Raw genomic sequence first — 13,167 nt, forward strand, 5'->3', positions numbered from 1 at the left:
GAGATTTCATGCGCTACCCTGGCCTAATGGCAGGTGGTGCCTGCTGGTTAGAAGTCTACAACTGGGGGCCGGCGCTGTGGCAAAGCAGGTAAAAGCCACGCCTGCAGTCCCAGCATCCCATATGGGTGCCGGTTCAAGTCTCAGCTGCCCAACTTCTGATCCAGCTCTCAGCTATGGCCTGGAAAAGCAGGCCCAAGTCTTTGGGCCCCTGTGCCTGCATGGGAGATCCAGAGGAAGCTCCTTGTTCCTGGCTTTGGATCGGCCCAGCTCCAGCCATTGTAGCCACCTGGGTAGCAAACCAGTGGATAGAAGATTCCCTCTCTCTCTCTCTCTCTCTCTCTCTCTCTCTCTCTCTGCCTCTCCTCTCTGTAAATCTGCCTTTCAAATAAATATTTAAAAAAAAAAGTCTACAACTCCATCAATCTTTCTGGTTATACTCAAGGTGGATTAGACAAAGCCAGTAGAGTAGTGGTTAAGAATCTTGCCTTTGGAGTCAGACTGGATTTGAGTCCTGGCTCTGTCAGTTACTTGCCATTTCTCTGTAGCTCAGCTTCCTCATTTGTCAAAAGGGGTTAATAACAGAATGTACCCACATAGCATGATTAAAATTACACTATAGATCCAAAAATACCTTGTGTACACACTGCCTATACCTAAGAAGAGCTCAACAAAGCCTCATCCTACATTATGTAGGGTGTACGTCCTGTGAAGGATTCCCTGATTATGTCAAAACATCAGTCCTGTCATGTCCTTAGGCTCATGCACTGGGTCAGGTTAACAAATGCACTTTGTCAAATCCACTGTAGTGAATTTGTAAACACAGATTGGCTGAAGCAAATAATCTGTTGCATGTAGGCCCCCACTCGTGTCCCTCAGTGGGCTATGCATAAGGAAGCTGGAGTGGACAGCAACACAACAGTACCTTGCCATTGCCAGACTAGACCATGTTGCTGTCAGCATACTCTAACCCATAAAAATCCTCAGGTACAAAGAAAGATGTTTCTTTAACTAGGACGAAGGGCTATGTGCATGATCATGCTGTCAGCCAAACTTGGAACCACCCTTTTACCCAACCGGATACAGAATTTACTCTCAACATATAATGGAACGAGTATTTTCATGACACTCTCCATTACTGAACTAACAGGCTACAAATCAATGCAATGGAATTTGAGGGCTTTGACTCATATTTCTTAAGTGGTCCAGTCGTGACCATAAACAAATACATCCACCCTTACACATAAGCACCAAAAATTTGCCACCCCATAAGTTAAGTTCTGTTAGGTTTCTGTTTGTTTTTTCAGTCTTCCTTCTTTTCCAGTAGGTCTATAGGTAGAAAAATAAATGAAGTCAGCACTCTTTACATCACATTAAACCGTGACTCAAATACAGTGAGTGGTTATTTGCAAGGCTATAATTTTTTTAATGACACATTTTTCCTAAAGGAAACCACTATAACATCTGTCCAAGTACTCCAAGGGAAAACAAAAAAAAAATACGTAAAGATTAGAAGTCTATTATTTTAACAGCACACTGCCAAACACGGACAACTAGGATTAATGCCAAGAAACCTTAAAAAATAACTTTAAAGTATGCAACGTTCAAGTCATTCAAACATTTAGGTGCCACAAACAACGGAAAAACAGGTCCAAGAGCAGTTCTACTTGTGCATGATGGCAACTCAGACTGTACTTCATCAAGGTCCATTCCGGTGTCTAAACCCAGCATGTGTCTGAGCAGAGATGGTTTTCTCTTCTTTGCTTGAAGATGTGTGTACACAGATTAGAGGAGAAGAAATATCTTCCAGATGCTGATGGAAGCACAGCAGGCTTGCTTCCCCTTTGATAAAGTACAAAGGCAGGTTAGTTGACTCAAGCTTTATCAGTTTCCCTAATGAAAAATCTTATGCATGCTCAAACAGACGAGTTACTGAATTTGTCATGCTAAGTATTTACAGCCATTTTCATAAAGTGAGCTCAGTAACCTGACAGAATAAAAAAAAAAGTAGTTGTTAAATTATTATGTAACCTTTTACAACTTGGATAATATCATGGGTAAATGACGCTGACATTCAAAGTTCCTCAAGCATACATTAACAAGAAATTATTTACTGCATGAAGAGGCACACATCATATAAAACATACACTTCACAGGAGGGATTCCTGCATGGCAGGAAAGTCGCTACCACTACGTAACAAATGGCTATGCCAACAGTCAAGGCTGCCACTAAAGGGTATAAGAGAATTCCCTTAAAATCTCAAGGAGTGCTTGCAACAGCACAGATACCTTTGGGAATAGGTACACGTTTTGTTCGCAAAGATTATTTCTCTGTGGAAAATTTGGACATCATGTAAATAAATTAGTTTTCTGATTGGATAACATTTAAGGCAATGCTTCACAGACCTGAGGAGGTACATCCACAAAGGTTTCTTTCTTCTGAATCATTAACAGGTCAGAATCAGCATCAAAAAAAAAAAAGAATTCCCCTTCCAAGCTCTCACTGCACCTTCAAGTCTTTTCAGCATTACAAATTAGAATCTACTCTCACACCCTGAATATGAAATAGGAAACGGTTCTGTGCTCTTCCTTGAAAACTGTCAGGAAAACAAAGACATGGCAGCTTAGATATTTGACATGAAAAATAACATGAAGAGGAAGACAACTACACCTGTCACACACAAAGGAGCCACCTTACAATCAATGCTCCAGAGTGCTAACATTCCCCTTATGGCTGACTTTGGCATAGTGTGGAACGATCATGGATTCATAAATTAAGTTTTAACATCAACTACAGACTAACAAATGACAATTAGACACAGTAAGTTCAAAAATTTTACATTTTTGCTCCTGTTTGGCTGCTAAAGAGCAGCGATTTGAATTGATATAAAAACTTCTGACAACAAAGCTTGCTATACAGATAAAGTATATAATCAAAAATTAAGCAGCAATTAACTTTCTTATTTAAACTTATCTGGTATAGAGTATTTACACATTTGGGAAGAGAGATCTCTGAAACCACCATTCTCTTTATTCCCCTGTTGCCCTCTGCCTGCCCCAGTCCCTCCAAGTCTCAGCCAAGTGCTCTGCACACTATACGCCTGTACTTTGGCTAAGCCAGCTGGCTGACTCCCATGTTCTTCATCTGCAAGAAAAGAAATAAGGGTCTTCGAAGTCATCTGCAGCCTCCTTTTCTGCACAGCAGTGTACTGTAATCAGCAAATCTGTTCTTTCACAGCAAGGCAGGAGAGGGCCTCCACACTCCCCCCCCCCCACAACCCGAATGGGGCAAGATCACAATGCTATCATCTCCTTGCACCAGAGAAAGGGAGAGGAAGAGGTCACAACAAAGGCAGTAGCAGTCAACAAAAGTTTCCCAATAAGGAGCCTCTCCTGTCCCTGGTATCCCTAGGAACTAACACTCCCTCTTCTCTCTCCCTCCTCCACTGCACACACAGAAAATTAACTCACACCACAGGAACTTGGTACTCTGGTTAAGTGTCAGGTAAATGGAACAAAGAGTTAACTCCGTCACGTTTTGTAATCTAACTGGAACAGAAAGATAACAGAACACACAACATTACTGTGAAAGAAACTTTCTAAAACAGATCCAGCCTACACAGTACAGCCAGGAAAACAAAAGAATGATCTGTTCACAATCTGCCTTGTACAGGATATTTATATTCGTTCTAAGCCATATAAATAGCATTTATATAGCAGACACATTCAGAGACATGCACTGGGACTTTTTAGGTAGTACAAATTTCTTCACAATCACATGTGCAAATTGTACAAATCACTAAGTGAGGACTAATAAGCTTAGGCTGGGCCGTGCCTTGTATTATCTAACAAATTTAACGGGGGTTCAGAGTCATCCATAGGAAGAACCAGGCGTGTCCCGCGGATGACCAGCTCATGGTCCCCAAAAGCAAGCTCTCGATCCAAGGCATCTTCAGAATTGTTCCCCATGAATCTTCTAGGGGCACTGGATGCTGCTGATTCAGTGTTCACAGTAGAATCCCCATATGTCAAACTGATATCGCCATCATTAAGAATGAGATCGGAATCGTCATCTTTCAATTGTTCCTGGTTCTAAATAGAAATGAAATAAGGTTTGAGAATTGTTAACAAATTTAAAAACAATTTCCAACAGGAGAATTTCAGAAGATTTCCTATTTAAAACCCTTCGGCAGTAGCCAATTGCCCTCAGAATAAAATCCAAAGTCCTTATCTTGGCTTAAAAGACCCAGTGAGACCTGGCCCCTTCAACTTTGTCTTCTGCCACAATCTCTCCCACACCGAAAGCCCCATTGTGTCCTGGGCAGGCTGAAGTGGTGACAACTGCCAAGATTTCTACTGCTTTCCCTTGGCGTCAGGCTGTTCTACATGCTGTCTTCTCCACCCCCTTCACATGACTAGCACCTGCTTATCACTTTCTACCAGAAGTCTTCCTTGAGCTTCCAGGTCTAGGTCAGGTGTGCCTCCTATGTGCTCTCGGGGCATCCCAGCCTTGGCCCTCTCCCTATAGTAGTGCTTACTATTCTACATGGTTTGCCTTCAAGGGGCTTAAGTCTTATGAGGGAGATTGGGAGGAGAAGATGAAGACATAAGTGGTTATGACACAAACAAACATAAGTGCTACATGGTCCAACCAGCTAACAGAATTTAGGGCACAGAAAAATATATAGACCCCTCACTGTATTAGTCTTCTAGCTCCATAAGCTTTGGTTCTAAAGAAAACCATGTGGCAAATATGGTATACTTAATAAAGTTCTACAAAGGGAAAAAAAGTCAAGAATATATAGTTCTGGGCCCAGCATTGTGGCATAGCAGGTACAGCCACTGTCTGCAACACTGGCATCCCATATGGGCACTGGTTTGAGATCTGGCTGCTCCACTACTGATCCAGCTCCCTGCTAAGGCACCTGGGAAAGCAGCAGAATATGACCCAAGTGCTTGGGCCCCTGCACCCACATGGGAGACCCAGAAGAAACTCCTGGCTCCTGGCTTCTGCCTGGCCCAGCCCCAAACATTGCGGCCATCTGGGGAGCGAACCAGAGGATGGAAGTTATCTCTCTGTCTCTCTGTTATCTGTCTCTATTTATTTCTCCTCCTCTCTAACTCTGCCTTTCAAATAAATAAAAAATAAATCTTTTAAAAAAGAATGTATAGTTCTATTGTGGTAGATAGAACACGTATGGGTATGCAGAAGAGCCTGGAAGGATATCCAAAAGATAATGAGTTTCATTTTCTTCTTGACATGTTTCTGTACTGGTTTGCTATTGCTAGAAATTTCCCTAAATACTCAGAAACAAAAAAATGGAGTCAAGCACCCAGAGTCACCAACCAGCCAAAATCCCTTCCTATCTAATGTGGTTAGAACAATAAGCCCAATTTTTGTCTTTCACAACACAGCTCGTGTGGCTCCTTCACAGGGCAGTGGAGGCTTGTCAGTACCTTCTAATGCCTTTATTGAGTTTGAAATTTGGGGTATTATCTATAAAATTTTAAGATCCATATGCCTTTTGACCCAGCGATTCTACTCTACACATTTACACTTTTTTTTTCTACTCTACACATTTTAATATGCTTGGGTAAATTCATATGTAAAAGGAGAATAACTCTTAGTACTGCTGGTAATAATAAAAAGCGTCTATCCTTAGAATAATATACACATATAAGTTTGTATAGATAAAATATATCAGAAAGTATTCACTGTAAACCTTCAAAAAACACTGCCTCTGGGGAATGTAGGTAAGAAGGCGGCAACTTTTCACTTTGTATATTCCATATTGTTAGAATATTTGGCCATGAATATGTTAGTTTTATAACTAACACAGTTAACAAAAATAATGTAAAATTAAGTTTAATGTCTATTTTGAGTTAGATTACCCCCCACACACACCATTAGATGTTGAAGTCCTAACCCCCAGGAAATGTGAATGTGACCTTGTTTGGAAATCAGGTGGGCCCTCAACTAGCACGACTATTGTCCTTCTGGAAAGGGGAAATCTGGACACAAAGATAGGCACACATCCAGGGAGAATACTATGTGAAGATGAAGGCAGAGATTTGGGTGATGCATTGGTAAGTCAAGGAATGCCCAAGATGGCCAGAAAATTCCAGAAGCAAGGGTAGAATCCTGGAGCAGATTCTCCATTACAGTCCTAGAAGGACCCAATCTTGCAGACACCTTGACCTTGAACTTCCCAGGCTTAAGAACTGTGAAAAAAAATCTTCTGCTGTTTAAGCCATTCACTTCATGGCACAGGCTGACATCAAAGGTGTTTCAGATTTTGAATTGTTTTCAAATCTTGGAATACTGGCATATATATAATGAGATAGAACCCAAGGCTAAACATGAAATTAATTTATGTTTTATATACTCATGCTCTGAAGGTAATTTTATACAATATTTTTAGTGTGCTTGTGTTTTGACTATAACATATTACATGAGGTTAGGTGTGGAATTTTCTACTTCTGGCATCCCACTGGTGCTCAGAAAGTTTTCCGGATTTCGGATTGTGGATTTTCAGATTAGGGATGGTCAATGTGTACTTCGTTAGATCAGTGCCAGCAAACTTAAAGAGCAGTGTGTCATATCGTGCTGTATTGCACAGACACAAAATTGTTGTGCACCTTTTTTCGCTTTTTGTGATGGCAAGCAGTCTCTCCTGAATCCATAAGCCAAGCTTCAGTACCAGAACTAACAGAGCTGGCTGAGCTCTCTGAGACAGTCACATGAGCTAACAGAACACAAGAGACACGGAGACAATGCTTGGGGGAGGAACCTGGACAAGGTGGGTGGGAGAGACCAGGCAACATGGGGTATTCACAGCCCACCAGCACAATCTGTCAGAAATGTATACTTATTCAACATAATACAAAGCTGTCAGATACTTCTCTCTGGCCCAGATGCCACCCCTACTCTGCCTACTGGTTCTCATGCATTGCCTGCAGAGTCTGCGCTAACGTCCCCCAAAGGAGGCTGTAAGAAGTGGCAGGTGCATGTCTATAATGCTTCTGTCTATTGAAGGTTCTGAGTGTTGTATCCAAGAAGTCAGAACTGGTGGGCTTTGTTAACAGTGGTGCCTACTGCACATCTAGAGCATCTCTAAAGGGTCAACTTAGAATCAAAGGGATTTTTTTTAAAAAAAAAACAAACTTTTAAAAATTAAAATGTTTACAGCTAAAAGCAAAGGCTGTTAGCACATCTGTCATTTTTTTTTCCTTAGCTGCAACATTTACTGAATTACTAATCATATGTTGGTAGCTAAGGAAAAAAATATGGTATCTAGATTCTCTCTATATACACTTGTGCCTCCTAGCAATGTGGAAGAGAGGCAGATAAATCTTCCCTAATATCTAAAAGTTAGGAAGTATGAAACAATAATCTGTTGCACTTCAAAGGTGTCAAACATTCTTTTGTAATCTCCTTACAGCAACTCTGGTGACCCTAATTTGTAGATGAAAACATGTACATTTTATATTGGGGTCAGGCCACATACTACAAATAAATGAAAGACAGCATGGGAGCACAATGACTTATTATAACCCTCTATAATGAGGTACTCTCCTGTATCTGTTATCAACTCATGTCTCAGAGGCTGTGCCCTATACATAGGGTTCAGTGTACTGCCTGGGTAAACAAAATATGCTTAAATTCCCTTTCATGGATCTTGTACCTCAAAGGCAAACTGAAATAAAACAAAACAACCCATCCATAGAACACAGACATACAACTTACTGAGGAATTTAGTTTGTGGATAAAAGCAACTTACTTCGTAAGCCTGGGGGCTGGTCAAGCATCTGGCGATGGGTCCGCAGCAGGCAGGGAGTGTAGTGGTGAGAGGAGGCCCACTGTGGGTCAGCAGAGGCTTCAGATAGCTGCACTGGTTAAGGAAGGGCTGTATTCTTTGGTTAACAATCACCGTCACAGTGTACCAACCACTTCAGAGGCTAACAAGAGGCTTTCCCATATGCCATATGATGATCTCATTTCATCATCACGTCATGGCAGTGACAGCAAAGGGGGATTTCCTCATCATCTCTATTTCACAGACATGGAAACTGAGGCTCAGAGAGGTGAAGGATCTTCCTAAGGTCACACCATTAAGTAAACAGGGCTCAAGCCACCAACCCAGATTGGTTTGATTTCAAATTTTGTGCGCTTTCCACTAGTGTATCATACTGCTTTTTTGATTTCACTAAAAGCACAGAGAACACAATATCAATCTAGGATTCTCTAGCACTGAGGGAGATAAGAGAGAATGAATAGAATGATAATGGTCAGAAGCCAGGTTGAATATTCTAGTAGAATATAATAATATAAATGTTTGTAACCATTTATTGTGGATTCACCTGGCCTCTTGAATGCTATGCGTCAAAGCTCAGTATCAGGTTGATTCTTCTCCCATGAGGCTACAAAGAGGAAAGGGAAGTCAATTCTCAAAAGGCATTTAAAAAAACTGCCTGAGGGGGCCAGCGCTGTGACACAGTGGGTAAAGCTGCAGTGCTGGCATCCCATAAGGGCACTGCTTCAAGTCCCAGCTACTCCACTTCTGATCCAGCTTTTTGCTATGGCCTGGGAGAGCAGTAGAAGATGGCCCAAGTCTTTTGGCTCCTGCTTCCACGTGGGAGACCTGGAAGAAGCTCCTGGCTCCCGATCAGCCCAGCTCTGGCCACTGTGGCCATTTGGGGAGTGAATCAGTGGGTGGAAGACTTCTCTCTCTTTGCCTCTGTGTCACTCTTTCAAATAAATAATAAATCTTTAAAATACCTGCCTGAATCAACAGCTTCTCTATCACAGATCCTCATTTCAGTATTTACTTATTCTCCAAAAAATAAAAATAGATGTGATAACATGATATCAGGAGAGAAAAGTGGGACTCACCCAAAGAGAGAGAAAGAGAGAGAGAGAGAGAGAGAGTGAGAGAGAGAGAGAGAGTGAGAGAGAGAGAGAGAGAGAGAGAGGAAGAAGGACACATATGCCATATTCTTCACTTTCTGAGAACCTAAGGTTGTTTGCAATTAAAAATGAGGAAGTTAGAGAATATTTCATGCATTCCCATAGTAATAAATTCTAAGTAAAGATTAAGGCACTCCATGTAAACACACTTCATAAATACCTGACCACTCTAACTAATAGAGTGCCTAAAAGGTTATCTGTAGGAGTGAAATTGAGAATCTAAGATGCGATGATTTTGAACAGCCCTTATCTCCACTACAAAGGAACAGTTTTTTTCCCCATACTATTTGCTGAACTCTGTACTTAGTGTAGGGTTAATCTGATGTGTATAAAGTTAATCTAAAATAGATCTTCATAACAAATAAGAATGGGAATAGGAGAGGGAGGAGGAAGAAAGGTGGGAGTGCAGGTGGGAGGGAGGGTAGGGAGGGAAGAATCACTATGTGCCTAAAGTTGTATTTATGAAATGCATGAAGTCTGTGTACCTTAAATAAAAGGATTCTGGGAAAGAAAATACCTGACCGCTCAAAGCCACTGAAAAACTGGAATAATGAATTCTACTAGTGCATCAAGTACAGAAATGACCAGGTCCTGATCTTATGGTACTAAATAGGTGTCTGTATTAAAGAAATTTTAAAATCTTCCCAGACATATAGCTCTAGGCCCAGATGCTTCACTGGGAAAATATTTCCAGCACTTAAGAAAGAAATTACATCAATATCATATAAACTCCTTCAGAGAACAGAAAAGGAGGGAAAAATTCCCTACTCACTTTACAAGGCCAGCGTAACCTTGCTATAGAAACCTGACAGACATTACTATAAAAAAAGATCACAAGCTAACATCTCTCATGAAAATAGAAGCAAAAACCAAACACAAAATATTAACAAATTAAATCCAGTGACAGACACGAGGGAGAACACATCATGACCAAATAGAATTTGTTCTATCAATGCAAGATTTGATTAACAATCAGTGAAATTGGCATAACAGATTAAAGGAGAAAAAATAAAACCTCAATTGGTGCATAAAATTATCTGATAATATTCTATGCCTGCTCATGATAAAAATATAAAGTAGACTAGAAATAAAAGGAAATATTCTTAACTTACTACAGGTGCCTCAAAAATCCTATAGCTTAACATCATACTTAATGGTGAAATAATGAAAATTTTCTCTGAGGTTACAAATAAGAATGTCCTGCACCATGACTCACATTCAGCTGTTACACTGGAGATGTTCAGACAGTGTAATAAGAAATGAAAAAGAAATATAAGAGATTAGAAGGAAAAAATAAAGCATCATTATCCATAAGTCACTTCATTATATACACAGAAAATTAGAAAGAATCTATAAACTATTAGAAATAGCAAGTGGGGGTCAGCATTGTGGCAGTTAAGCCATCTGTAATACCAGCATCCCACATGAATACCAGTTCAAATTCAGACTGCTCCACTTCTAATCCAGCTACCAGATAATATACTTGGGAAAACAGCAGAAGATGGCCCAAGTACTTAGGCCTCTGCCACACATGTGGGAGACCCAGATAGAGTTTCAGGTTCCTATCTTTGGCCTGGCCCAACTCTGCAGTTGAGGCCACTTGGGGAATGAACCAGTGATAGAAGATCTCTCTCTCCCTATCTCTGTCTCTGTCTCTCCCTCTGTAACTCTGGCTTTCAAATAAATAAACAAAATACATAAAACCTTAAAAAAAGAACTAGTAAGCAAACTTAGTAAGATTATTGGACAGAAGCTCAAATTGTAAAAACAGACTGCATATCTATATGTTAACAACAAAAAGGGGTGGATATTTGGTGTAGTAGTTAACACATTACTTGGGATGCCTACATTCCATATCAGAATGCCTGGGTTCAAGTCCTGGCTCTGCTTCTGATTCCAGCTTCCTGATAATACATACCCTGGCAGATAGCAGGCAGCAAAAAGTTGTATCTGTATCACCAATGGAGACTCAGATTCAGTTTTGGGCTGCTGGCTTCAGCTTGACCCAGCTGAAGTTGTTGTGGGCAATGGGGAATGAAACAGTAGATGGAAGATCTCTCTGTGCCTGTCTCTTTCTCTTTGCCTTTCTTCTTCTTCTTTTTAAGATTTATTTATTTGAGAGGCAGAGTTACACAGAAGGAGAGAGAGAGAGAGAGAGAGAGAGAGATCATCCATCCACTGTTTCACTCGCCATATGGCTGCAACAGCTGGAGCTGGGCTGATCCAAAGCCAGCAGCCAGGAGCTTCTTGCAGGTCTCCCACATGGGCACAGAGGCCCAAGCACTTAGATCCTCTTCCACTGCTTTCCCAGGCCATTAACAGGGAGGTGGTTCAGAAGCAGAGCAATCAGGAATTGAACTGGAGCCTGTATGGGATGCCAGCATCACAGTTGGGGGTTTAACCTACTGTGCCACAGCACTGGCCCCTATCTGCCTTTCAAATAAATAAAAATAAATGAAAACAATAACAATAAACAAGTAGAAAATTAAATGTCATTTGCAACACCATCAAAAACATCAAATACTGGGGTAAGCATTGTAGTGCACTGGGTTATGCCACTGCTTGGGACACCTGCACTCCATATCAGAATGTGAGTTCGAGTCCCAGCTATTCTACTACTGATCCAGCTTCTTGCTAGTGGCCTGGGAAAGCAGCAAATGATGGTCCAAGTACTTGGATTCCTGCCACCCACATTGGAGACCCAGATGGAGTTCCAGGCTCTTGGCTTTGGTCTGGCCCAGCCCCAACAGTTATGGGCATTTGGGGAGTAAACCAATGAACGAAAAAAATCTTGCTCTCTGTCTCTTCCTCTCTCTCTCTGTCACTCTTTGAAATAAATAAGCAAATCTTTAAAAAAATCAAATACTTATGGATAAATCTAAAGAAACATGTACAGTACATGTAGAGTGAAAAGGACAAGACATTAATGAGAGACATTATAAAACATCTAAATAGGGGCCGGCGCTGTGGCGCAGCGGGTTAACGTCCTGGCCTGAAGTGCCGGCACCCCATATGGGCGCCGGTTCTAGTACTGGCTGCTCCTCTTCCAATCCAGCTCCCTGCTATGGCCTGGAAAAGCAGTAGAAGATGGCCCAAGTCCTTGGGTCCCTGCACCAGTGTGGGAGACCCAGAAGAAGCTCCTGGCTCCTGGCTTCGGATTGGTGCAGCTCCAGCTGCTGCAGCCAATTGGGGAGTGAACCATTGGATGGAAGACCTCTCTCTCTCTCTCTCTGCCTCTCCTCTCTCTGTGTAACTCTGACGTTCAAATAAATAAATCCTTTAAAAAAGATCTAAATAAATGTTTATTGATTTAAAGTCTCAATATTAAGATATCATTTCTCTCCAAATTCACTATGGATTTAATGCAACACCAAGAAAATTGTTGGTAGTCTGTGTGCATGTGTACACATAAATTAAAAAGCTGTTTCTAAAATGTATTAATGTAAAAAACTAAAGTTGCCAACACAATATTGGAGAGCAAACCCAAGAGATTTACCCTGCTGGATAACAAGACTTTTAACACAGTATAGTAATAAAGAGAGTGTGGTACTGATATAAAAATAGAACTAGAGTCTAAAAATTGACCCCCACTTATTCAGTCAAGTGATTTACAACAAACACTCCACTACAATCCAGTGGCATACGGATGACATTTTCAATAAATGGTACTAGGTGAATTGGATATCCATGTTAAAATATAGATCCTGACTCATACTTCATATAAATAAAAATTAATTTGTAACAGATCAAAAATATCAAATGTGATAGCTAAAATAATCAAACTTCTAGAAGAAAAAAACACGAAAATATCTTCTGAACCTTGGGATATACAAGATTACTTAAGACACAGAAAAAACTAGACATAAAAGAAAAGACGAACAAAATGGACTTCATTACAATGAAGTTGTATTCCTCAAAAGTAAAGATTATGATGAAAAGGCAAGATACAGATTGAGGGAAGATATATGTAATTGACAAAAAAACTAATTCAGGGATATGTGTATAAAAATAACCATAACTCAATAAGAAAAAGAAAAAGACAACTCGGTTTAATAACAGACAAGACTTGAACAGAGACACTTCACAACTGGATATCCAAATAGTCAAAAGACATATGAAAGGGCGCTTGAACTTAAATTCAAAAGGTAACAAACACCAACTTTTGGTGGAGACGTGGAACAGCCAGAACTCCTTTAACTTGT

General features: G+C 40.6%; 1 protein-coding gene across 2 annotated transcripts in view; it reads right to left on the reverse strand.

Moving 5' to 3' along the window:
- Positions 1 to 1,409: 1,409 nt before the first annotated feature.
- SLC9A6 (solute carrier family 9 member A6) overlaps positions 1,410 to 13,167 on the reverse strand; it is a 60,845-nt gene continuing 49,087 nt past the window's right edge. For both annotated transcript variants that reach the window (XM_062183249.1, XM_062183250.1), the window contains 2 exons: positions 7,779 to 7,884; positions 1,410 to 4,089 (listed from right to left, as the gene is read on the reverse strand). In XM_062183249.1, the coding sequence (XP_062039233.1) occupies positions 3,817 to 4,089; positions 7,779 to 7,884 (379 nt within the window). In that variant the 3' untranslated portion in view covers positions 1,410 to 3,816. The remainder of the gene's footprint in view (positions 4,090 to 7,778; positions 7,885 to 13,167) is intronic.

The sequence above is a fragment of the Lepus europaeus genome, chromosome X (genome assembly GCF_033115175.1).
Source record: "Lepus europaeus isolate LE1 chromosome X, mLepTim1.pri, whole genome shotgun sequence".
NCBI lineage: Eukaryota > Metazoa > Chordata > Mammalia > Lagomorpha > Leporidae > Lepus > Lepus europaeus.